The 27405-nt window shown below is 33.7% G+C and overlaps 1 protein-coding gene across 2 annotated transcripts; it reads right to left on the reverse strand.

The window, feature by feature from the left end:
* Positions 1-4020: 4020 nt before the first annotated feature.
* LOC143922512 (USP6 N-terminal-like protein) lies at positions 4021-26721 on the reverse strand. 2 transcript variants are annotated; one of them, XR_013261584.1, is made up of 8 exons: positions 26472-26721; positions 14993-15827; positions 14669-14904; positions 14533-14594; positions 12313-12496; positions 11936-12233; positions 4240-4371; positions 4021-4167 (listed from the first exon to the last, which is right to left on the reverse strand). XR_013261584.1 is itself a non-coding variant. In XM_077445772.1 (6 exons), exons 1-6 carry the CDS (start codon positions 26609-26611, stop codon positions 11840-11842), a joined length of 1851 nt encoding a protein of 616 aa, XP_077301898.1. In that variant the 5' UTR covers positions 26612-26721; the 3' UTR covers positions 10440-11839. The 2 variants fall into 2 exon arrangements, 1 of the variants encoding a protein (XP_077301898.1); XM_077445772.1 differs by lacking the exons at positions 4021-4167; positions 4240-4371 and having other exon boundaries at positions 10440-12233.
* Positions 26722-27405: the final 684 nt, after the last annotated feature.

Consider the following 27405-nt stretch of genomic DNA (forward strand, 5'->3'; position numbering starts at 1 on the left):
GTAATTTCAAACATGTAAATAAATTATATTGAATCTTCACCATCCAATTTATTATTGTAATTAGCACTTACTATTCTTGTTTACAAACATAAACCAAGTACAAGTCGACTACGGAATGTTGTCAAGCATACGATTCTTATCGGAAGATTGATTTTGTAAATGTACCGTTGGATACACACTCAATCGAGAACTGCATTTTATGCCATCGTCAAACATTCGCCGAGAACAAATCGAATCCCTCCCTTCTATATCACCTCCCCTTATACTAGAATAGGTGTTCTAAACCAGTGGTCCATGGGGCCTTTGGGAGCCCGTGAAATACTACAAGCTGTATTGAAGATAAAAAAAAGAGTAGAGGACAGCATTCGTGCAAAATTCCCAATCTGCTTTACTAAAATTCATTTGAAATATATACATATAAATTTCTGTCAATTCTTTCGGAAAGATAAATTATTTCAGCTGAACCATACATAGATTTGCAATCCTTTTCTTTCTGACATAAACTGCATCGGAGATGTTGACCCAATTGAAGATGTACTTATTAATGACCTTAACCGTTTGCCCACGGCCGCCTTCTATGGAAGCTTTGCGCGACAAGTCTGTAACGCGACTGTCTTCCATAGAATTTCTGAACTTTGCACGGGATTTTGAGCCATATATGCGCCTATTTCAACTGTTTGAAGGTTCAAAATTGGTTGAATATATTACTGTTACGTATACTAAAAAGAGCCGCCGAGTAGTTGCAATCGGATAAGCCCAACTGACTGTGTGACCGTAATAATTGGTTTCGGGGATTATCGGCAAACTAAGTGCTGTCGGCTAAACAATGAATGCGGCGATAGCAGTACTCTCTCGCATTCCCATGGAGTTCTCAAAGGTGACCCATACAGTGGGTCTGAGTGTCGTGGGAATACATATCCGAGTATGTGACATAACAATAGGTAAACAAATCGGAAGTCGAAGATGTCCTGAGAGACCTATCCCTTATAAGGCGATATTAAGACATTCTGGACTGAGCACTGCCAGTGTGTGTATCTCCTTAATCAACAATAAATGCTGTGAGACGACTTTGGCCTTGGATCCTCCACCCACCCCTACGCAACATTACTGAGCGTTGAATGCCATCTATTCAATTTGCTTAAAATGAATATATACCAGTCAAAATTAGTTTTTTGTGGAACCATACTGAAACCTCGTTTATGTGACGTCACGTCTGTTGAACAATGGCGACGATACGTATCAATTGTATGAAGAATGATTATTTGACAATTAAGCCAAAACTACGAGATATATTATGTATTTTATTGTTTAAAATAATACTTTATGTTAATTAACTATCTGGCTACTTGAGTAAATATTAAAATCTGTATTTAAGGTCGAAAACTCGATTGCCAAATTCGCGAAAAAGGTGCCACATACAGGGCTTGTTCCATATATTTATTGCCGCGGGCAAAGGGTTAAGGCAAAAATTTTACTATAATACAATTAATTATTTGAGAGATGTCTTTCCTCGACTTATAAAGCCATTTATAGAAGTTGTAATTTCGTTTGCAAAAACATATTTATGCATGTTGTAATATTACATGCCTGCTGCTGTGTATTATAAATTAGCTTTAAAAAATAAAATGTTATCACCTACACATGTATGTAGGTATATTTATTAACTTTGTTCTATGTATATATCAATATAACAATCTGAACTTTATTCGGAGAAGTGGTCCATTACATCTAACTGGTAAAGGGGCCCACAGAAAAAACAAACTAAAAGAAAAAGGTTTAGAATCCTGCACTACACTGTAAATGCAACAAATGGGTCTGGCGCAGTTGGAAGTATTGGCTTTTCACTGGTAAAGACTAATATTGCACATTTTTCAAACGAATATTAAATATTCGAAGTACATACATTCTAATCTAATATATAATTTCGAAAGGGACTTTATATGGTTGTAAGGTTTGGTTGGGAGCTTCAAAAAGAAATCGAAGTTTCTATGACAATGGTTGAATATAATCTTTTATTCGATTCAAATAAATTTAATAAAAAAACAAATGAATGTTTATTATTAGATTGTTTTGCCATGTTTCAGCTATTTATATTACAAATACCGAGCGAAGCCGGGTAAAAACACTGTGAACCAGTCACGGGACAACCGGTCGCTCTAGATCACCCGTCACACTAAAACTGGTCACACGCGAAAATTGGTCACGAAAAAACTGGTCACACCCAAAAATTCGAGCAATTTTTAATTTTTGGGTGTGACCAGTTTTTCGTGACCAATTTTCGGGTGTGACCAGTTTTCTCTTGACCAGTTTTAGTGTGACGGGTGATCACGAGTGACCGATCTAAAGCGACCGGTTGTCCCGTGACTGGTTCACATATGACTAGTAGTCCGTTTACCATATGTAAGTATCTTTGGTTGGGAACTTCGTAAACAAAACAAAGTTTCTATGACAACGATTCAATTGGTTGAATATTATATTTTTTTCGATTCAATTAAATTTAATAAAAAAAACAAATGAATATTTACTATTAGATTCGCCACGTTAAAGCTGTTTATATTACAAATACTGAGCGAAACCGGATAAAACAACTAGTAATATACATATAATTTCGAGAGAGACTTTGTATGTAAGGTTTTGTTGGGAGCATCGAAAACAAATCAATGGTTTTATGACGACAATGTCGATATCGTTGAATATAATTTTTTTTGACCCAAATAAATTAAATAAAAAAACAAATGAATGTTTATTAGATTAGCCATGTTTAAGCTGTTTATATTGCAAATACCGAGCAAAGCCGGGTAATATAGCTAGTACAATATAAACATTATCTTTTCTGAAAAAGAAACTGAATTGTTAGGGCAATAAATAAACATAATCGGCATCGATAGTCAATGTACCTTACAAATGAACATGTTTTCGGTTACAAATAATATTTGCATAAAAAAGATATATTGAACGCATTTTAAGATCAAAGATCAGCGTTTTCTTATGCTTTTTACACTTCATTCAATTATCCTTTTTTGCTCTCTTGCTATGTACAGTAATGGAGGAGTCTATTGTTATTTTAAAAGCACCAAGTCAACATCTAAGTCGAAGTATGAGTTAACTCACTTTTAGTGACCAAGAATATCACTAACAAGAATTGAAACATTTCAAATTGGAATTCATATGTGATTATATATTTTATTCAATCCAGTAAACTGCAAGCAGTTTTTGAATTAGTTCAACATGCAAAAAAATGATTTGACATGCATAATTCGAGGCTGCCAAAGGTTTGGTGTGACCTTGAATTATTTACATGTCATTATGCCCCCGTTTATAGATGTTTTAGATGTTTCTGAAACTTGACATCTATTGTATTTTTGTTAGAAGAATTCAGATAAACTCAAATCATTGACTTTCTACTTTTGTAACCAAGTTCTTCCATAAATGTTGCTCATAAAACCATTTTTAAACATTGAATATTGTGCATATGTTTCAAAAGAGAAATCGAAGAGACTCGTTTGTGAGATGCTGTCGTACAAGGCGAGTCAGTGCCCGACTCACTGGCGAGTCGCTCGCGAACAAATTGTTTAAAAAATAGCCTTATAACTTTCAATCTATCAATCTCTAATAGCTATTATCAGCGCTTTTCTTTGTAATGTAACGCACTGGAACAGCGTTCCGGCACCTTTTTTAGGATTTTTTTGTCAAATTAAGATAAATTATTTTTAATAATTTAAGAGCTCTTTAGCATAAGAAAATCCACTTTGAATTTCATTTAAATATGTATTTGAATATAGTTTTCTTTAATAAAAAGCTTGATAAGAAATGAGTTGGGGCACCTTTTTTTTCAAAGCACTGGCTATAATTCTCGGCATCAAATGCTTCAGCTCAATATTTTTCCAAATTTCAGTTAACCTGTTATCTTATAAGAAAAAACACCGAAAACCCGGCTACCGCCTTTTTCCAGTTAATTAGAGACTGCCAACATAAAACCTAACGTAAAAATCGGGTCTAAAATATTACGAAAAATTCATTACTGGTAACAAAAATAGATTTAATCTGAAATATATGTACACAACAAATGAATTTCATTGCACATGTTGCACATGCTCAAACCCAAAAGGTTCATACGGCAAGTTCTCCCGCCTCGCCTCAAACACTCAAAATTCTGTGCCATCCAATCTGAAAATTAGTCAAATATTTTATAATTCAATCACAAATCAATCCAATCATTATAAATAATTATTATCTAACCTCAACACACTCAATCCTTCAGGACATGAGAGTATGTAAATACTCTTCAAAGCATTTCATAGCTCAACTAAACTCGTACCAAACTAAGCTGCAGCTAAGTAAGTAGGCAAAAGATCCTCGACGTCCAAGTATCTGCATATGAAATAAAATCACAAAACTATAGCACTCACGACGCATACAAACAAAAAACAGATCGCACAGAATTCTCGTACATAATCAAAACCTGCAAAGTTCAATCGCAAACCGAACATATAGTGAAAATCAACGCAATCAAGAAACGGCGCATCAAATTCGCAATTAGATAACTTCAAATGCAAACGCACAATACGCCGATTTGTATAATCTCTAAATTCAATTATAAAAATCAATTGATACATTGAACATACCCCGATTTACTCCACGACAACTCCGTCGGGACGTTCCTGGAGTCCAATAAGGCAGTAGTTTCCGAGTCGTTTATACGATACAAAATCTGCATCGGAACATGGAAAAAAAAATGCACAGCCAAAACCGCAGCGAAAATACTTACAAAATCAACCTGAAACTTCGCACATGTTAATAGCGGCACGAGATCATTTATTAAAAATCTCACAGTAATTATTACATATACATATATATATATATTCATTAAAACAATTAAAAAATTTTGAATTTAAATATATTTTATATATATATATATATATATATATATATATATATATATATATATATATATATATATATGTAAATATATATATATATATATATATATATATATATATATATATATATATATATATATGTAAATATATATATATATATATATATATATATATATATATATATATATATATATGTATGTATGTGTATATATATTGAAATTAAAATACATTTCCATTAGAAATATGCATTATGCACGTGTTGAATAGATGGTTATTCAATGTATAATTTGATATGGGTAGTATAAAATATAAATGACAACATCAAATTCCATTGATCGTTGCAAACGATTTTTTAAAAAAATGACGATCCGATGCAGCAATCAACACATTTGAGAATATATACATAAATATACTTAAATGTATAATACACAGCTGGATGATGATGTTTGCAAAATTTATACGTATGAATTTGAAAGACATTAAAATACAGTAAAGGTACCAACTAGGATTTTATTTTTACATTATTTTTCATAGGCACGAATCTAATAGATTATATAAGTATCTTGCAACAATTTACAAACGGACTCCCAAAATATTTAATATAGTATATATAAGGCTTCTCCAAGTTTTGTTCGTTCATAAAACCGAGTGCATAATGAATAATGAACAATCGTAACGCAAAACAACAATCGGTACGACAACTTTAAGTACACACACACACATGCAAAGCCTTAAATTCGTTTCATGAACACAAATATCGATCGTACATAATTATGTATGTATGTATATGGCAATATAAACTAATTTGAGAATTTCACGTAACATATAATACTTATATGAATCGTGAATTTGTGATCGTGTTTAAATTGTGTATGCAGCAGAACTCACTATTGTCACAGCGAGATGAGTTCGTAAAATCTAATTAATATTCAATATCTATAATACAATTCCGAGTTTACAAGTTTTCGATATTGTACAGTGAAACCTCAATATTAAACGCTAAATCAAATTTGTATTTGCTATTCAAGTCCGGAAGATTCGTCGCTCATGTCAGATTCTGAACCGGGAGCTCAATATTGCATCACTTTGTCTGAATACATATCATATTATAGGAGACATAGACACAATTCGACAGATATTAATATGAAAAATAAATGTTTACTACTTAAATAAAACCACATAGCATAGCACTAAGCTATAAAACCTTTTATTTTTAAGATAATGACTCATTAAATCATCATTAGACATCAAACAAGTCTTAACACTTGTCCCCACTGTGATGGATAGTAGGTGACCAATACTTATATTATATGTTATTTCTCCAAATATACTGAATGCAGAATCTTCATATTTTATGTATTCCTCATGAAAACCTTTATGATTTGAATTATGCCATTACGAAATAAAAACAATGATCAATATGAACAGAAATAATTATTTTCGTGGGAAGCCCTTTGTACACATGCCACACAAATGCGAATTCTTTCTGCCGATACTTTTTTCATTTCTTGCACTAATTTTATATGAATCAACGTTTAATACGTGATAAAATTTATAATAATTAATATGTATAATACATGATTTAATATTATTTTAACTTAAAACACACATTTTTAACTGGACGCTTGGCGTCCAGCACAGTGGCTAGCGGTTTTTAGTACAGTAAGGCAAGTGTTAACTGGACAGATCCATTATTTTCCTGTGGAGTCTTTTTGGAACTTCTAAATGGAAATTCCAGAATGAATTGATTCCAACGGGATGAGTAGCAATGACCGAACTACATCTCAAACTATTCAAGAGTTGAAAGACAGCATCTGAAAAGAAATTCAACGAATTTCTACCAAATGGACGGATAATATTCTGAGTTCACCCAAGTAGTCAAAATCTTCAAAAAATTACTGCTAGTGCTACAAACAATGTAATTTATTTTTATTTCAATAATGATCATGAATGAAAGCGTTCACTTTCAAGATACTAACCGTTTCCTACTTTGTACAATGAAATTTAAAATAATAATGAAAAAAATACATTATTTAGATAACTTACAATAATAAAAAAATAAATCTAGTATAAAATTTTCAAATAGAAAGTTGCAAAGTCGTTGAAATAAACTCTAATTCTAAACCAGACCATTTCAGTATGCGTATATTTTCGAATTACATATACGTACCTTACAGGAATATACAATATAAAATTATCCATCAAGTTATGCATATCAAGCTCAATCGATTCAGAATCCAGAAATCATCGCAGCAAAAATTCCGGTCCAATATTACAATACTTTTCTTCAACATATGTATATACGTACAATTCAACACTAATTGAGTAATCTAAAGCAAAGGCTTTTGAAACATATTTATAACATAATATATCATTTATGTATGTATATGCATTTTACTATACAAAATAGAGATTCGTTACATAGTGTGACATGTGAAATTACCAAAAAAAAAAAAAGCACTACTGAAATATTATTTAGGTCGGTTTTGTATTGCTGACGTTACTTATCCAGAGATTCAAATTTCAATCTAAAAAGGTTAAAAATTCGCCTTTTTTAATTTGTACACAACAACATTCCACATTTGGCACATTGACAAATGAAAAAACTGAAGCAAACCAATTTTTAAAAATGTGTCAACGCTTCAGAGATCACTCACTGTACCTGGCGTGGTTTAAATTATTTCTATACAAAAATAGCAATATTTAGAACCGATATATTTTCAAGAAAAGAATGAAGCACCACACGTTCAACTGAACGAACGAGAACATATCAATATACATATACAGTAAACAACAACAATTTCAATGCCTACTATTCCATCCAAATACACAATAATAATAATTCACATCCAAAAATTAATCTAGCCTAACGGGAACGGAAACGAATTTGAAACTATACGTTTCACACACAAAATTTCCAATTGAAACATACATTTTTTTAATAATTACGATGGTCACTTAACCCTCTGCACTATTCTAATCAACCGTCGCCGATTTGTACCAAAACAAACTACAATTAGATGTCAATTGAAATAGACAACCTAAACAAAAATTAATCTCACGACGTTCAAAGTTACATTTTTAATTTTATAATACGTTACCGAAATTTTTAAACGAAATCTAAATTTACAATTTAACATTACAACAAACCGAAAGTCAATCTCAGTCAAGCCAACGATATCAGTCAAACGCATCTTGAAACCATGGTGTTTCATTTCAGGTACATCTTGTAAACTTATTGCTCATGTGTGTGAGGAATAACCATGGATTCAGACTTGTACAGCCTATGCATTGGTGACATTTACATTGCCTTACATATTTCAACATATTTATACATATACTATACACAATCGGCGAGAAAACGAACACCAGATTAGTGTTTAGAGTGCAGAGGTTTAACAGACAGCGAACCGCACCTGGAATCAATCTGTACAGGTGCAAGCAAACAGATCAGTTTTAAACATTGAACTATTGTTCGGACAGTGATCGAATCAAGAACGAATATAAATACGGGATGCAAGCCCGCATTGCCATTAATATAGTGTCATGTATTCGATAAATAGGTATATATATACGAGGGAGGTTCGCAGAAGTAACCTGAATTTTGACTTTGAAAGTCGTGTCTTCGATAGAACACTCATTATTCAAGGAAAATGAAGATTAAATAGATACTTGAATTATTACATCAGTTTCTGTTTATAACTTTGTCGTTGGCCGTCGGCAAAAAACGACAGAAACGGGAAAAGCCATACAGCCAAAGTATTCCAGAACTCACAAATCAAAATCTTGATTACTTTTGGTTACCTCCGATCGAAATGCATCAGTACCAATCGAAAAAAAAAGTCCCACTAGGATACGAGTGGCCACCGATCGAAATTTTGAAATCTGAAGACATTGCTCTGTCATTATCAAGAGTGAACACGTGTTTTATTTATTAGCAATGCCCAACGGCAGCAAATAATGTACCCTGGGGCCTAGGCACACTATGACGGTGTGCACAATAATAACTTACAACACTAAATATAATTAAATGCATCACTCAAAATACATAAATATTTACACGTTTCATTTTTTTTTCTTCTTCATAACTGTCATTACATTACATTATATAGACACATAAATATAATAGATGACATTGTCAACGAGGCGAAGCTCAATACATGGCAATAGTATAAAAAAAAAAAAAAATACTCGGCAGAATGACAATATTTACTTTTCGATTATGCAGAGTTACAATTAATGTTCTCTTTGTGATATGAGTTGTTAATAAATGCATCCACTTTACCGAGTGCAAGTGAAACTATCAATGGAGTTTTCATTATTCAGATTGTGTCAATTATCGTTAGACTAGAAAAAGCAGCAACTAATCAATGAGTACAGAATTTAAAAGGTTGTGGCTATTTGCAGGTACTATATCTGCGACAGGCGCAAGCCTCCTGCGCATGCGCGTGAACTTATAATCCGATTATAATTTCTTACGTTTAATGGATGCTAGACTTGTTTATAATCAATCGTTCATTATACATGAGGCAAATAAATTTCGCACGTTATTATAATAGATTTATATCGTTTAGCTAGTTCGCGACTTGTACTTGTATGTAGGTATTATACGTTGTGTATGATAATAATTTTCTAACAATAAATAATATTAACTAATTTGGATTATATTTTTTACTCTACGTCACATTAATAGTTTGAACTAAATTTTAAGAGGTTTAAAACAAAATTTTAACAGTAAACACGCTGACAGTTCACGCGCATGCGCAGAAGGCTTTGCGCCTGTCACAGATATAGTACCTGCAAACAGCCACAGCCAATTTAAAAACAGTAATTTTAAAGATACGGATAGTAAGTTATAAATTTTGAAAAATTAAAAATACATACAATATTCCATCACTCGTCCAAATTCATCTCATATTGACAACTTTACTTGTAATACATATATTCTCCCTTAAGTGAATCAAAATCGAAACTAGTATAAGTGATTATTGCAATGTTTAGTAAAAATTTACGTTACTCATAATCGGGTGTCTAAGTGTAACAAATAAAATAAAAGTCCATTTTTATATTTAATGTATGTTTTTGACAAAAAAAAATTTAAATCTTCAGCAGATCAGTTAAAATTTTTAGGAACATATTAAATACAATACAAATAATATCAAAAGTTTAGTTTATTATATACAGAATAAATAAAATATATGTATATCAATAGTCAATATTAGATAAAAATTGAGTATGGTGACGGAATACAGTACCATTTGAAGTGCAAAAATATTAATTCTGGTAATTCAAAAAGAAAAAAAATCAAGAGATTATTTAGTTTTGCGTAATTGTTTAACGGTTCCTGCTCTAGCGAAAACAGACATTTATTATCTTAAATAAATATGAATCATTTTCCGCTATATAAATTATGATTAAATTACACAAGTACCTAGTACTCAAAAAGAATGTACATTTATATATAGATATGTTGAACTTCCAATTAAATTAAATTAAATTAAAAAAGAATGATAAATACATATATGTATAATATATGTATGTATACGTACATATTTTTTTCCACTTTTATCATTTTAAAAATAGATCAGATAATTACATTCAAAAATTCACATATAAATACATATGTATAAATAGCACACATAAATTTAATATGTAATTGTGAATATACTACATGCACTATATAATATAACATAAAAAAGACACTAAAGTATTTCATATTTTCCATACTACAACTCTAATAAAAAAGATCTCACTTTTTGTTAATAGACTTATTGCTCAAGTACCACTTTTGAGTAATGTAGAAAATACTTTACTTTATATTAACACCAAAATTATGTATGTAAAAAAATTTTGACTTAAAATTATGAAGAAGTAAGGTAGTAGAATAATAATAAAAAACAAAATATATTCGCAAACATGAACGAATGAGTATCTTCAATGCAAAAACATAATAATAATCAATAATGAGCTTTCGCTGTAAATTATCCATCTTTACGAATCAACAATAGTTGCAAATATATTCGCATTCATTTATTTCATCTACGAACACAACATGATCATAAATTAAATAAAAATAATTGTTATCGCCTAATATTATTGCTTCATTACGACATAATAATAAATAAAAAAAAAAACTCAAGTGCATACAATACAAATAAACGACCAATATGGCCTTTAATAACGAGGAGTTTTTCAATGGATCAATCGATCGACGCTCATCGGCGAAGCCGAATTGTAAATACCAACGGACAAAAATCCCCGCAACGCATTGACGAACAAAATTTCTCATTATGCAATAAAAAAAATCAGATTTTGAATTAAAAATATAATACTTGTAAAAGCTAAATGGACATTTCTAATTTATAATACAATATTAACAAAAGTATTCACCATATTACCAAAATTTGTTATCGAGTTATATTTTATCTTTTCAAAACATCAAATGTTTTTAATAGTATTTATTAAATATTATTATTAGTAAGTATCAATATCAGATAATATCACCTATGTATATGTTTGGTCTAAAATAAAATTAAGGAATGAACAAACCAAGAATGTAAAATGATCCGAAAAATTGGAAATAATAAACATGCCAAAGAAACATTATAAATCAAAAAAAAAAAAAAAAGCGCAAGGCAAGAATATTATAAAAGGTTTATAGCATTTTAGTTTCAAGAACTCTATTGTAGGACGGCTCATAACCAACAAATCGTCCGAGTTACATACACATTATAAATTTGCCACTTAAACATTTTAAATTTAAAAATAAATAAATAAAATTTTACCTTAAACGAAAAAAATGCATACATATTATAATTCGTAACCTTATTAAGTCCAGGAATGCTTATAACTTTCAGTCGGTTAAGTTTCAATACTTCAATAAATTACGTTAAGTTTAGTTATTATTTTTCTCAAAATAAATAATAAAAAAAAGGGAAGGTTAAATGCAAAAAGAAAAATTATGTCAAATCCATATGATCGGGAGATTCTGCAAAATCGAACGCTTTGATCCTGCCGCCGTCGACAACCGGAGTTCGCATCTCCTCCGGCGGCACCTGAATTCGGATCCTGTGGTCGCCGGCCATGGTGCCGTTCTGCGTGATCAACGGCAACGAGTTTGGATGCTTCACGTAATGCACTTCCCTGCTCTGCTCCTGCAGCGACTCCTCCGAATTGGAGAACTGCGAGTGAACAGACGACGCGTTGGGTGGGTCGTCTGGACTGCTGTACGTCACGTGTATCCGCACGATGTCCTCGACGTGCGGAGATATCGAACAGAGGCCGGGGGTCGCCCGGGGAGTTGACTGCGTCGTGGACGGAGCCCGTTGATTGTTCGGCCCGCATACACCCGACCTGCACACAAATGAGCTGATAATAGTGCGGTGACTTGACATTGAGGCGACGGCTCGCTTTGCATTATAAATGTGTCAACCTTATGGAACCCGATCCGTCAGACACGATACTGTGAGTGTCCAAGGAATTTTCAGGCGCGTGCGAACGACTACTGGAAAATACAGACAGATCTGCCGTCGACGTTACCGATGTATCGGCTAACGAACGTCTCGATCCACCTAATAGTGAAGAACATTCTTCGGCACACTGGTCGTTTTTGCCTCCTATAAATAATTACAGGTAATATAAAATGCAATTTATTTCATATATGTACATATATAATATATAAACTGTGGAGATAAATGGTACCCCGTTTATGACTAATATATAATTATTGTGTAAAAACAGATACCAAAACCAACTTCTGAGAATCAACAATAATGCATTTCGCTTTGTGAAAAATTCAGAGATCCACAAGAAACTGAAAATACAGACAACAAGAGTGGAATATGCCGGAAATACAAAGTGAGACTACACCATCACCCCAATATAAAAGCATACGCATGAAAAGGAAAAAGCCTCAAGAGTTGGTAGTCTGAATGTGAGAGATTCAGAAGACTAGTTTATAACGTCATGTGATGGTGTAATGCCCGCACATGACTGGAGGAGCAGAAATATCAGATAAGATGGCAACAGAAGAAAGAAAGAAAATGTTACATGGTGTAAGAATATAGCACAGCATGTGTGTCGATGATCTCATCTATTTCTCCATAAAAAACAAGTCACACGATTGCATCATCAAGTTCCTGTACGAGCATACAGAGCCGACCTTGCCTGAAATATCTTCGGTCACACAAGGGCAAAGCCACAATTCGACTCGCTCTACATAAACAACCTCGAGCCCATAAGAACCCTCGAGAGCATGATCTCATCATACAGCTACGCACCAAAAAACCTCGAGGCCGTAGGAATGCCCGAGAGCATGATCTCATCAGCCAAGCGTCGCGTTGCACAACCCACCAGGATAAACCAGCGCACCAGCCCCAGAGAGCCTCTGTAGTTCAGCCAGCCCACTCCTTGAAAATCTAGCAACTACCTCTTTCACCATACATATGTACATACAATAATACTTGTATACTGAACAGAAATAAAGATTCTCTTAAAAACTCAACCGAGTTTCCATAGGTCGGGAAATGGTCAAGACTTATAACCTCACGTCCTAAAACTGATGATCCCGACTACCTGCCAATAATGGTTTTGTTTTTCATTATTTTTTTGAGTTTCATCGCTTTATAATACAATTTATAGTACAGAATGTTGATAAATTGATATGATAACCAAATAAGCAGATATTATTAATTTCAACATAACTTTTATTAGCTGAGAGCTGATGATTCAGACATTTTAACACTTTGCAAGCAGATAGCTCACGTGGCTGCCTGATAGGCGAATGCGGGCATATTTTCGCGATATTGCGGATTACTTTTGATACTCGTTAAAATTCGTATAGGATTAATTAAAATTGAAATTCTGAAAAGGTGGACGTCTCACGAAAAACTACATCTGGATTTCATTTTGGGGTGAAATAGGGAAAACACAGGAAACGGGTGTGACATGTCAAATACATGTTACGAGTTTAAATGGTTAGATAACAATAATATATAAAAATATATAGAACAGATTCCTATTTTATCATTTATATATCCAGATTAATATATTTTAGGTATACAGGTTTTCTCGGGACCCACAGGCCAAGTGCAGACTGCGTAAACACGAGAATTTTCAAAACCCGCTTGCAAAGTGTTGAATAACTTTGGGTGAGGGACAAACAACTTGACAGACTACATTGAACAAAAAAAATATTACAATTACTGATTCCCATATAATGACATGTAGCTGAGCAAATCCCAATTTTGTCAAAATCAATATGTAGTTAAAATGTTATAACTAAAAAGGTCCGTTTCAATTACCTATCAGATGCTACCTTGCATTAACACTTATACCTCATTTATATTATAAATATATACATACATATACATATAACTGTATATAATAGCATTCAACAACTTCTACTATACATATCCATGTTTCTGCCAAAATATTACTAGCCTACTTCAAAGCGCTAATCCTGATACTTTGCAGCTCAATGTTAATACCCAGATTGCGATATAAGGAGTAAACAGATGACATGATAACACCACATTCTTATTCATATCTTCTCACGATGAGATAATCAAAATCGCCTGAGACAAAGTCAGATATATCCACCGAGGCGATAAGAACGAGATACCATTTTTATTTAAATATATATAATCAATACCAGAAACGCCGTCACTTTGAGACACTCGAAACTCTTCCGCCTCCAGAGCAGCCTTCTCTCTCCTACGAAAAAAAAAACTTTTAGTAAAACACAACAAAACAGATAGAACTTACAAAATTATTCACACTACATATACCTCAAAACTACAGTAGCCCGAACTTGCTTTTCAGTTTCGGAAAATTGCTCAGCCCTTCGTCCAATCTTCGCTCGAATGTCGGGTTCGATGAACAGACCCAAAGGTCGCTTTGGCAATTCGTTGGGGGGTGGCGGGCCAGGATAATCCAATTTGGCCTTCTTCAAATCCTTCAAACTGTTCTCGAGGTGTCCGATTGTGACATCATCACTACAGCCAAAATCCTTAAACAATTGTACCTACAAACAATAAGACACAAAATGTAAATGCATAAAAAAATATATATAATATTACGATTACGATACAAATACTAGCTGTAATCTATACCTGAATGAACTGTACTATTTGATCCATATCGTTGAGTCGCATTATGGTCTTCTTGTGCATTTTCAATATCGTAAACGCCATCGCTGTGACCACCCGCTCCCCGTACAGCAAATATATATCCCAAACCCTCAAACACAGACTAAACGGCACGCGTTCCACAAAACATACAAAGAACCATTTCAAAGAATACAATATCGCATCCAGTCCATACTGATCAAAGTGCCTTTTTAGCTTGGGCAAGAATTTCAAGAGTATTTTGTCATGGTGCTCCAAAAACCTCGTCAGCTTCGGAAAGCCTTCGATGTACAATCCGTGCATGGCGTATTTTTTGTCGCTCAACAGGACAGACAGGGCCCAAAAGGCCTCCTCCTCGTCCATATACATCAGCAGCACTCCGGCTAGTCCGGACATTCCCTGACAATAGCCCACCTCGACGTTGTACATGGCATAGGCGCACAGCACATTGAATAGAGATTGCTGTTTGATGGAATACCGCTCTCGGTAGTTGATGTGTTCTCTGAACTGGCGGTTCACATCCGAGTCTATCTGTCTGGCGTCCGTCGACCACTGCCTCGCCAACTTCAGCATCTCGGCGTACTTGCCTACATTGTCGCTCTTCACTTGATTCAGATTGAGCAATTTGCACCATGTCTGACTCCTCAACTTATTCGGTATGCCTTTGAAAATTCTACGCTCGAGCTTGTCCATTGTGGAGGGAATGTCCCAGTTTCTTAGCATCTTCAGCCATTTCTTTATTCTTTCCATTTCGACTTGAAGAGTTCTATCATTAGTGTCCGCCTTCTGAGGTAGCCGCTTGTCGTGTATGAATCCATATCTTGAAAAACACAAAATTACACAGTGAAAATATCTATTTAGTATTTTTAATGCATACTTAATTCCAAGGATGAGGAACATTTGCAAAATTTACCATGTAGTAAAAATTGTCTGTTTTTCAATAGTTTCATATTGAAAAACAGTTGAACATATTGAAAAACAAAAAAGATTTTTCAATAGTTTCATATTTACTCTCTGGAGTGGAAATAATTGAAAGTGGGGATGGATTATATAATATACAACCATTGTGTTGTGCCCATTAATATTTTAATGGGTGGTTTCGGAAAAGAATTGATACATGTATTTAAATAAAGTTATGCATATAAATGTATAATAATAATAACAAACAACAACTGTCATCATAAGCGTAACTGAAATTAAAGCCAAAGTTGCCACCTGAAATAGGAATCGGGAATCAGAACTGAAATAGGAATCGGGAATCAGAACTGAAATAGGAATTGAAAATCAGAACTGAAATAGAAGTCAGAACCAAAGTCACTTCCTGAAATAAACATTGGGAATCGGAACTAAAATAGGAATCAGAACCAAAATAGAAGTCGGAAACGAAGTGGGAACCGAGGTTGCTACCTGAAATATGAATCGGAAATCGAAAATTAAATAGGCATCGGGAATCGGAACTGAAATACATAGAAGTCGGAACAAAATCGCTTCCTGAAATAGGAATTGGGAGTATTCCGACTAAACCGCAATCGGAAATGGGATAGAAATCGGAACTGGAATAGGAACCAGAACTGAAATAGGAATTGGAAATCGGAAATGGGATAGGAATCGGAACTGGAATAGGAACCAGAACTGAAATAGGAATCGGAAATCGGAACTTAAATTGGAATCGGGAATCGAAATCGCAACTAGAATAGGAATCGCAATCAAAATCGAAATATTAAATTAAATAATTCTATAATTTGTGCTTTTGAAATCTCCATACTTATCGATGCACTTGCCTCATACAAACATCCCGTCCTATTTTATATACATATATTATATTATAGACATACTATGTGCATAGTAATCGTAGAGAACATAAAAATTTTTTTTCAATCTTAGCCAAGATTTATATCCAAAAAATGTGACTGTTCCTTTATTCATCCTTTGAAGAGTTTCGTTACAAAGTCAAAATTAATTAATTCGTTTTAGAATCAATTAATAACAACATCAGACTGTTTTCCCTCGCGATAACTCATTTATCAACACAAAAACCACACAACAGCAATTCAAAAGTACAAATAAAAACACTTCAGTTACAGAAATGACGTGTAAATTATTAATACAAACAATTTCTAGGTCATTATGATGTTTGCAATTATAAAATGACAAATTCGCAACGAAACAGACAACCAACTGATTTTCACAATCTTATCACATACGATAAATTAACATGAATTGCTTCCTATATTCATTACACTTTGTATGTGCACATGTTTCGTATGTAGATAAAAATACAAGCATCTGTTTTTAACCAACTTCCTATCAAATTTTTGTCAAATTCACGTGATTAAGTGAAATTATGTCGCATACAAATCCTTTAATATAATGTTAAATAAAATAATTTAATTTATCAATACACGAACATATAAAATATACTGTGTGGAAACAAACGAACACTCCTAATAGAAACATAAATAATTAGATGTATACGTTTTGAAAACATGACATTTTGATTTTGGAAAACTCACCACTGCAACTTTTAATGACGAAATATGACGTTATAATACATCAAAAAAAAAAATTATTTCTTCGATTGCGCATTCATTATTTCGTAAATTATAAAACTCGTTTCTGAATTCTGAGTCAACTTTCCTCATTCGATTCCTAACTCATAAATCTCAACATTAACACGATCCAATATAGCGGCTCTCAAATCGCTTCACATTCAATAAAAACTCAAAATTGACAATTTTTATTGAAAATAAAAGGAATAATCAATAACTCACTTCTGAAAGACTTGCAGTTTTTTAAGAAAATGTATCAGTAAAATGAATCTTTAACTTTCGAACACACGAGTGTAATTCATTTTTGATAAGTTGTAATAAAGTTTAACATTTAACAAAAAAATATATCTATTCCTATTGCATGATTTTTTCTCGTACAATTTCCAGACGCATTTAAACCTTTGGGTGCTGACGTCTTTTCTGTTGAAAGCCCGCCACGCTGAAAATTTCGCCAACATTTTCAACTAGAATTATTTAGAAATCCAATAGAAAGCAGGTATAAAAATTGTAGCTAATCCAAAACAAACCCTAGATATCTACCGCCGACGATTTCGAGTTTTGTAAAGGACTTATTAATTAGACTCTAATACCGTGTTTCTTAACCATATTGAGAGAATCGCCCCCTTTACCACAGTAAAATTATCCAGCGCCCCCCCCCCCCCCCCACACAAAAAATTACTCTATTTTCTATGTATGTATTTCATGCGATGATTTTCTTTACAAATAAAAAATTATAAGAAAAACAAATAAAAAACATGATTATTTTTATTAACATTATGTATTAATTGCCATTTATGTCATATTAACATTACATACATTATAATGTTATTTCAATTTTAAAAGTAAATAATTCAATGGAAATGTGAATTTTTTATTAAAAAAAAAAATAATAATGAGATCCTTTAGCCTCATGTGACTGCGCTATTTTCGTAATATTCGGTTCAAGTTTAGTAAATTACATTCTCAAATCTCCTTTTCTACTAAATATGATGAAGGAAATGCTACGATGGGTAATTTTACCTCTTTCCACAGAGGGTATCGATGGCGAAAACGGACCCAAAAAACATCATAATCACATTGATTGAATACTATTTTAGCTTCACAGTCATTTTGTAGCTCAATAAACTGCTCTTTTAAATTTTGACTGACACTTTCTACATCTGATAAAAATGGATTAATTATCCAATCTGGTATTAAAAGTTCATACAAGTCTTTGAATCGTATTATCATACATATCTTCGATAAGGGCGTCAATGTGGCTACAGTATGTTTCCAAATCAGAATCTTTGAGCATATCTTCTTTTAATTATTGTAAAGAAGGAAATAGATGAAGTTCTCGCCGACGAAGATTATTTTTAAATAAGTTGAGTTTGTTGATAAAGCTCAGTATAACGCCTTTGGCTTTAATAAGGCTGATATTGCTTCCTTGAAGCTTCAGGAGATTTTCATTTATCTTTCCGAATATATTAAATAGTGCATAAAATCTTTTTAAACAATTTCATTTCGATAGCCATCTTACTTCTGTATCGTGTAACGCCCCCCAAATGTTAAAAATTTAAAAACGCCCACCCAGACCTTTAAAACGCCCACAAGGGGGCGCTGGCGCCCCCGATAAGAACCACCGCTCTAATATATCTTGCAACAATATAAAATAAACAAAAAAAGTCTATTAATGAATGTATTTTTCCAAAACAAGTTCCATCTTCTTCATTGTTGTTAAAATGTAATGCTCACAATCTAAATCCCAAGCCACAATCTAAAATACTAAGCAGTTAAGGATTTCCATCGAGAAATTCTGCTATGGTTATAAATTCAGGTATTCCGGTGTAAACCAGTTTTTATAAACATTGGCACGAATTACACGACCCAAGTTCAATGCATTTTTTTTTTCAATTCTACCAGGAAAGGCTTAGCGGGTAGTCTTCTTATTTCTTTTTTACATACTCAAATCCTATCAAAACCTATCAGCGTATTTCAGGCTCATGGACTTGTTGGCAAAACGCCGATCAGCGTTGGTCAGCATTTAAAGGGTTAATCATACATACAAGTTTTTTTCGTCATCTTAAAATCAACAATATGTTAAATCAATAGCTACTTTTATTCTTCTGATATCTTACAAGATCAATTGAGAATTTGTACTGATTTGTAAGTTGTACTTTTACATGTACTACAGTCCAAACGTTCACGAACAAACTAGTTAATTCATACACGAACTTATTGGTTTTAATTTACATAGGTGTTAACGGTCAAAATCTATCTTCAAATATAAACTTGGTGTCGCATTAAACTTGTATCTGTCAAAATCCGAGGTATTTAAAAGGGAAATCCTATGGAAACCACATTACAACGTTACTGCAATTCCCAGTATATTTATATATAATAACCCAAGCTTAGCATATACATATATGTATGTACATACAGGATGGAACAAGCAATTGAGAATACTTGAGCCTAATAATTTGAGCATGAACAAACTAGTTCGTTTGTCAATTCGATCTGTTGCGTACACTATAACTGGCTAGATTGGATCGTGTATGAACAAACTAGTATGTTCATGGATAAACGAAATGTACACTTGGACTGTAACATACATAAAATACTTTTTATCCAAATTCAAATTGAGTTTTTTGCATTTTGTCGAGTCAATGTATCTTACTCCAAATCAAGACATTATATTGTTCGGCCTGTAAATTTATTTTTATTTTATTTTTTATTTTTTTATTTAATTTACACCAAGAAGGCCTAACAGGTAAACCCAATGCGCCTTCCTGGCCAAAGACAATTATATAAACATATCTGTACACCATTCATATATACACAAATACCTCCACGTATACAAAAATACACATTCATACATACATAAATATAAAAATACACATATATACATATACATACATACACACCTACACATATATATATTCACATATACATACATATACACATACAATACATACATCCATATACATACAAACATTATACATGCATATACACATAAACACATAAATCATTACAATTAGTTATTGAGTTCAATTGACTCATTAAATAGTTCTGACATAAAAATTAATTCATTAGGAACAAAATTCAAACTCCTAGGATTAAAATCACCCAAGATCATGACTTTCCTGCCAGCCAAAACATTAAAATTATTTTGCAAATTTGAAAAAAATGAATTTATAATTCGGAGGAGATTCATTCACACATATTAAAATTAAAAATTCTTTAAGCGAAGTTCAACCCAAATATATTCACCGATGGTATTGAGCTGATCAAAAAGGCGAACAGATTGAAAACTAGCAGCTCGTACAGTGAGAAGTACTCCCCCGCCTCTGCTGCAACGATCCCTCCGAAAAACTAAATAGCGGTCATCGAAAAGTTCGCCATTTAAGACAGAATCGCAAATCCAAGTTTCAGAAAAAGCAATTAAGTCATGATCTTGAGCAAGAACAGCAGATAAACAAATGTCGGTCTCAGAATAAAGTCCCCTTACATTTTGGTAGTAAACATTTAAGGACTCACAAAAGCGCGCCCGTTCCTTTCGGGTCTTATTAAATTGCGGCCTTTGTCTTCCGAAAAAGCCACCGACGCAACCCGACTCCCCGCGGCCAAAAAGCAGGATCAAAAACCACAGAAAAGTCAGCTGTGCAGACTCCTATTTTGAATGAAGCATAACTGCCCCTAGCTGATAGTGATTGAACTGTGAAGTTCTGATCAATTCGTCCCAACTTCCTACATATTTGAGTTTCCCTTATTTGAGTTTCTGTAGACTCACGTTTCAGATAGAATAAATGAATAAAACGTTTATCGGAGACAGCTTTTAGATGCTCATCTTCAATACCCGAGCAACGGATGAAAGACTGCCTCTGAGACCGTTGAGACTGAATTGGAGACTTAGAAACTGCATCTATCAGAGAAGCCTTCCGTGGTGCAGGAGTTGGCGCAGGTGATGGAGAAGGTAATGGAAAGCTGGAATGCGACGCTCCATTGTGAACGGCGGCAGGAACAGCAGTCTTATGAGAAGCGGCAGCAAGATAAGCAGCTAAGTCTGGACGGGACAACAAAGCGCTCTTTGACACTTTGTTATGGCGTTTACGTTTGCTTATGCCCTGATCGGCCGGCCGCGCCGTTGCAGGTGGAGCACGGGTCGGAGACAAAGTAGAAACCATCCTTACAGCCTCCATTTGAGCAGTCAGGGCACGTAAGGAATCTGCGAAGAATATCTTGAACTCACGCGAATCCTCCACGAGACCATCAATTGCTAGCTTGAGGTCAATCAGTCGCTGAGAGTTATGCGCTTCCTCTTCCTCACGTGCGACCGTGACAATTTGAGAGGTGGCAACCAATATATCAGAAATCCTGGAATTGGAAAGGAGATTTCCCCCAGATAGAACGTCTTTGATTGAGTCACACAGTCTGTAAATGCACTCAAAACGAGACATTGTGAAACTATTGATAACCGAAATTATTGAAATCAAACAAAAAACACAACACAAGCACTTTTTCACTATGATTAAACAAAAATATAAATTCAAATTATTTTTATTACACGCCGAAACAAATGACAAAATTTTATTAATTCTTCATGTTGAAAATTCGTCACAATTTTCAGATAAGAAATTAAAAAACTTCACTATTATAAACAAGCGGGTTTTTTTATCGCACTATTAATATTTAATATTTACAATCTTGCAAAACACAGACATTTTTGAAACGGTTAAATTATCATTAATTTAACCCGATTAACGGAACACCGACACTGCAACTAGTTAGCAGTTAGCAAATGATTTTAATACATTTCAATTTCAATAATAAATATATTTCAGCGTAGAGAAATTGCTACTCGACTGCTCGGATTAGAATAATACATTAACATCAATTAGCGGTTAATTGATACATAGTGAATAGGCTACAATTACACTAACCACATGGTTAATTTTTTTTAATTAATTTAAACAGTTTAATGATTTTAGCACAGCCAACGATTGAAGTGTATATGTTTGTATGTTACAGTGAATTTGTATTCTCCACTGAAATTATACTTTCACTGGTATAAGTATACCTTCACCAACTCAGTCAGTGCAAATCACACAACTCAAACATACTTTCAACTTGAATGCTAGATCATAACAACACCAATTGGAAGAAAGGCTGAGGACAGTCAAATAGGGCATTCCCTTCAGTTATCAAACCCATATGAAGCTATATTTGAAAAAAAAACTACAAAGGCTGGTCCAACATCATCAAACTTACTTCCTGGTGTAATTAAACATTCACACAAATTAAAGAAGATATTGACAAACTTTTGTTGGGTGTAGAAGTAAATGTTAAGTATTCAGAATATGAATTACCTGAAAAGACAGTGAAAGTATACTTTCACCGCTAGTATGAAATCACTTTAACATATACATATATATATATATATATATATATATATATATATATATATATATATATATATATATATATATATAGAGTTTCGAGACTCCTGACAGAAACGGCCAAAACAGAAGACATCTTTGATCAAACAATGTTTTTAGATCCCACCTAGTATTAAATAACCCGAGCGTATATGTATGTATATTGGTATAAGCAGCATACATTCACCATATTTTTCAACACACCTAACGAAAACGAGTTTTGCCTAAACTGTGCCAAGTTATCTGTAAATGTTGGCAATATTGACCATCAAAACTAGCCAACGCCCCTTTGCAATACTTACATATAAGCTTTCTCCAATAAACAATATGTAAACTTACATAGAATATCATTTTAATATTGATGTGTCCGATATTGAGTTTCTTTGTGTGCCTTATCTGTAAGTCGCTACGATCGTTTTGTTGATAGCAGAACGCAACAATTGCACTGCAATTTTCCTGTACCATTTTCTTAAATTCTTTACCCATGATACACAACTCCTTACAAATCTACAGTGCCTGACAGAATTAAGTGGACACTTTTTATGTGTACACAAGAACGCGGTTTTCTCAAAAAGTATTTAACATAGAGCTTTATAGTTTTCAAAAATTAAAAGGGTGTTATTTTATGATCCTAATTTAGACATTTCGTTTCTTTCGCTTTATAGCTGTTTCGTTGACATTACCGCATTCGTCACAATTAAAAAATTGGGTCGTGCGTTCATGCGGAAGGAATGAGTTTGGGACCCTGTATTTCAGTTATCACTGGTACGATTTCTTCAATTTTTTTTGTGTTTTATCATTCTATCTTTTGAATTGGTAGGAGACAGTTGTTTCGTTAATATTGTTCCCGTGTAGTGTTGTAAAAATTAAATGTCGAAAAAAATCTGAAATTCATGTTTAAGTTCAAAAATTTGTGGTAGAAGATGATAAAATTGGTATGAATTTTTGTGATATCGCGAGTAAATATTGTATTTCAAAGTGCTGTTGAAAAGATTTGGAATAAATTCAAAAACCATGACACTGTTGAGAATTTACCAGGAGGAGGAAGAAAAAAATTAACAAATCGACGGGGTGATCGTCTGATTTTTAAGAAAGTAAAGCAAGAACCAACAAAAACTTGTCGGAAAATTAAAGAACACCCATCGTTGAATATCTTGGAGAAGACAGTGTCGCGTAGATTAAAAGAAGCTGGCTTAAAAAAATGTAGAATGCGGCGCAAACCTTTAACCAGCAAGGTGAACTAAGCGAAGAGATTAAAATTCGCCAAAAAATATATTGCAATGCCTTTATCGTTTTGGAAACGAATTGTGTGGAGTGACGAATGTAAATTTGAGCTGTTCGGCACAAAAAGTAAAAGAAAAGTATGGAAAAAATTCAGTTAAGCCCTCAAAAACAAGTGTGTTGAGAAAACGGTGAAATATGGTGGTGGCTCAATTCTGATATGGGGCTGTTTTTCCTGGAAGGGCGTCGGAGTCCAGCCAAAATAGAAGGAATAATGGACTCCGATATATACATCGATATTATCAAGCATTTTAAATTCTCATTATATATTATCCATATATCAAAAGAGAACATGCATCTCCGTAGAGTACATTTGAATACTTGATATTTCTGAAAGAATCTCTTGTATTCTTACTGTTGTTGCATTAAGTACAAATATATAAATTAAGAATGAATCTTTTTTTAATGAATTTCTAAAAATATGTAGTTATATTATTAGAATAGAATAAAATATTCTTTTGCCATGTCACTGAATTATGAATATTGGAAAAGTCAGGTATTCAGAAACACTAACACACACTCAAATTAAAATGTAATTAAGGACCGGTTCTAATTGCAAATCAGTCAAAATCTCAGTCGAATTTTTTCAAGATTGGAATACTATTTGTATATTGTATATAATAATTGTTTAAATCATTTTATTTTTAATTTTTTACCAGGAAGGCCTGAAAGGTAAACCAGAATGTGCCTTCCTGGCCAGAAATATTGTACATTTGATAAAAATATTATTAGTATTATACAAAATACATAAATACATATCAATTAATATCCACAGAGACATTTGTAAACTAGCAGCATTTTATACAATTGAGTGAAATCCGAGATTGCTGAAAATTCGACATTTTGAGAGAAAATGCGTTAGGTCGGTAATTTGTCGGAACTGTTTCAATGAAAATCAGATAAATTGGTAAACTCTGATAGGAAACGATCGACCTGGAGTCACAAATCCAAGGTCTAGCAGAAACCTGTGGGATTTGAACCCGTGACCACTCTGTTCAAAGCATTATATGCTAACTACTAGTCTATTCTGTTGGTTTTGCTGGTTAAAGGTCTGTTCATACTTAACAGCACTGCACGACTCTGTTTCAAATATGTCATTTTATTACATTTCTATTCATATCTACCAACATGTCGCGGTCACGTCACGTTTACAGCAATTTGGCCGAGTGCAAGGCAAAATCGGCACATTTATACATTAGAGGCCATGTCGATACGGCGCAATATTGCTTACATCGTATTGTCGAGGACTTGCAATATGAATGCATACACGTGCATTCGTAGCTACGCGTCAGAATACAAGTCAGCAAAAATGTTTCGACGTTTATCGAACGAAAAATTATGTATAATCGCGTTTTTGTTGGAAGAAGAAGCTCAAGAACGCAAAAAAAAGCACGGAGGCGTTTTGATATGCATCCCAGTTTTGGACACTGTATAAGGAGCTTGTGGATGATGGACAAAATTTTTTTAAATATTTCCGTAAAAAATTTAAATATTTTCGCCAAAACCATGTCGAAAGATTGAACAGCTGTCAACTGTCACTATCGATAATTGGTCCAAAACAGCAAAGCGGCAGACTCATGGCACGTAATTCGCGTGTATATTTCCACGATGGTCAACGTCCGTCCGTCCGTGATTCGTCAACGTATCGTATCCAAAAAAACGGATACGATACGCTGACGGATGTTGCTGTAAGGTATGAACAGGAAATGTCGGGTACTGCTGTAAGCCTGCCGTGGCGTAAACGTGACGGTTGGTATGAATATACCCATACAAAATGTACCAAAGAATACTTTACGTACGGCCGGATACCTGCTGAAGTCGGTACGTGCTGACTAGGTATGAACAGACCTTAATATGTGTGAATGTTTATTTTTCCCCTTAGAATAGTATATCAAGTAAAGTGACGCGGCATATATATAATATATAATAATAATGTTCAAAATTTAATTTTTTTTTTTTATTTAATTCTTTTGTTTGTGGGCCGATTAAATGTAGTATATATAAAAGGGTAAAAATTTTAGAATCCTTGTACGTATTGGAAGAGAAGGTGGAAGTGAGTTGTGGTGGGGGGGGGGGGGGATATTTCCCAACGATAACATATTAAAGTTGATCACCTTAACAACGTGTCGAGTCGAATTTGACGTTTCATGTCTGTGAGAATGTAGGTGTTGATTGGGTGTTTGAGGGTGGGTCGGTTTGTAGGTTATGTGCGTGTGTCACCTGTCAGTGGTGTGGTAGACTTCAAAGGCGGGGTCCTCCCAAGGGTCGATGTCTGCACCGTTGTGCCTGCCGCGCTCATAGCGTTGGAAGATGCGCCCGCGCTCGTCGGCGGAGCGCGCCAACAGCGCCTCCTCGTTCATGGGGGCGACCGCGGCGGGGCGGCGCTCCGTACCGGGAGGGGCGCACGAAGCGCGCGGAGCCCGGCATCAGCGCCCGCCGAGCACTCACCACCACCACGAGCCCGAACACTGATTATCGCGGCCAGGTGTCGCCCCTCCCGATTATTCGAATTTCGAATTATGAATAGGTGAACACCGACAATGTGACTAATATGACAACGGATCGGAATCACAACATTTAAAAAAGTGCGTTTAATTACAAAAGGTTGTATATATGTATAATAAGGTGACAATTTTTTCCAAACTCAAAACCATGACATATTTTTAAATACTTCAATTATTTACAAGGACCTGAACAGAGAAATGTTATAATCAGTGGTGTCACCCCAATTTTGGAACAACGGGTTGCCATTTTTTTTTACAATAAAATTATTTTGAAAATATATACGTATACATTGTCATATTCAACTAACTCTTGACAAGTTCATTAGGAGATTAAAATTTTCCGTGCCTGAATGCGATATTTTCGAATGTGAAATTTGCGAATGTAAAACTAAGAATAGGACTTGAGTATTATATTTGATTTTTACACCTTTGTTCATTTTTTTTCTTACGTATTATTTTTCTTTTGTTTTTTATTATTTTTATTTTTTATTTTATCGTGTTTTTCTGTTTTTGCTTTTTATTTTATGTATTTACTTTACTTTTTAATGTACATATATAAATAATTTTTATTTAATACATACATTTTTGATACAATTTTTTTTTTTTTACATCCCTCTACTTTCGAACAATCAACTTTCGCACACATTTTC

The sequence above is a fragment of the Arctopsyche grandis genome, chromosome 2, assembly GCF_051622035.1.
Source record: "Arctopsyche grandis isolate Sample6627 chromosome 2, ASM5162203v2, whole genome shotgun sequence".
Classification (NCBI taxonomy): domain Eukaryota; kingdom Metazoa; phylum Arthropoda; class Insecta; order Trichoptera; family Hydropsychidae; genus Arctopsyche; species Arctopsyche grandis.

Bases quoted from the DNA above. Each gene is read 5' to 3' on its own strand.
- LOC143922512 (XM_077445772.1), bottom strand. From the start codon at position 26,611: ATGAACGAGGAGGCGCTGTTGGCGCGCTCCGCCGACGAGCGCGGGCGC. The intron at 15,828-26,471 runs GTGACACACGCA...GTGTTTTTCAAG, and splicing joins GTCTACCACACCACTGACAG to ATATGGATTCATACACGACA. The intron at 12,497-14,532 runs GTATTGATTATA...AATTATTTATAG, and splicing joins TCAAAGTGACGGCGTTTCTG to GAGGCAAAAACGACCAGTGT.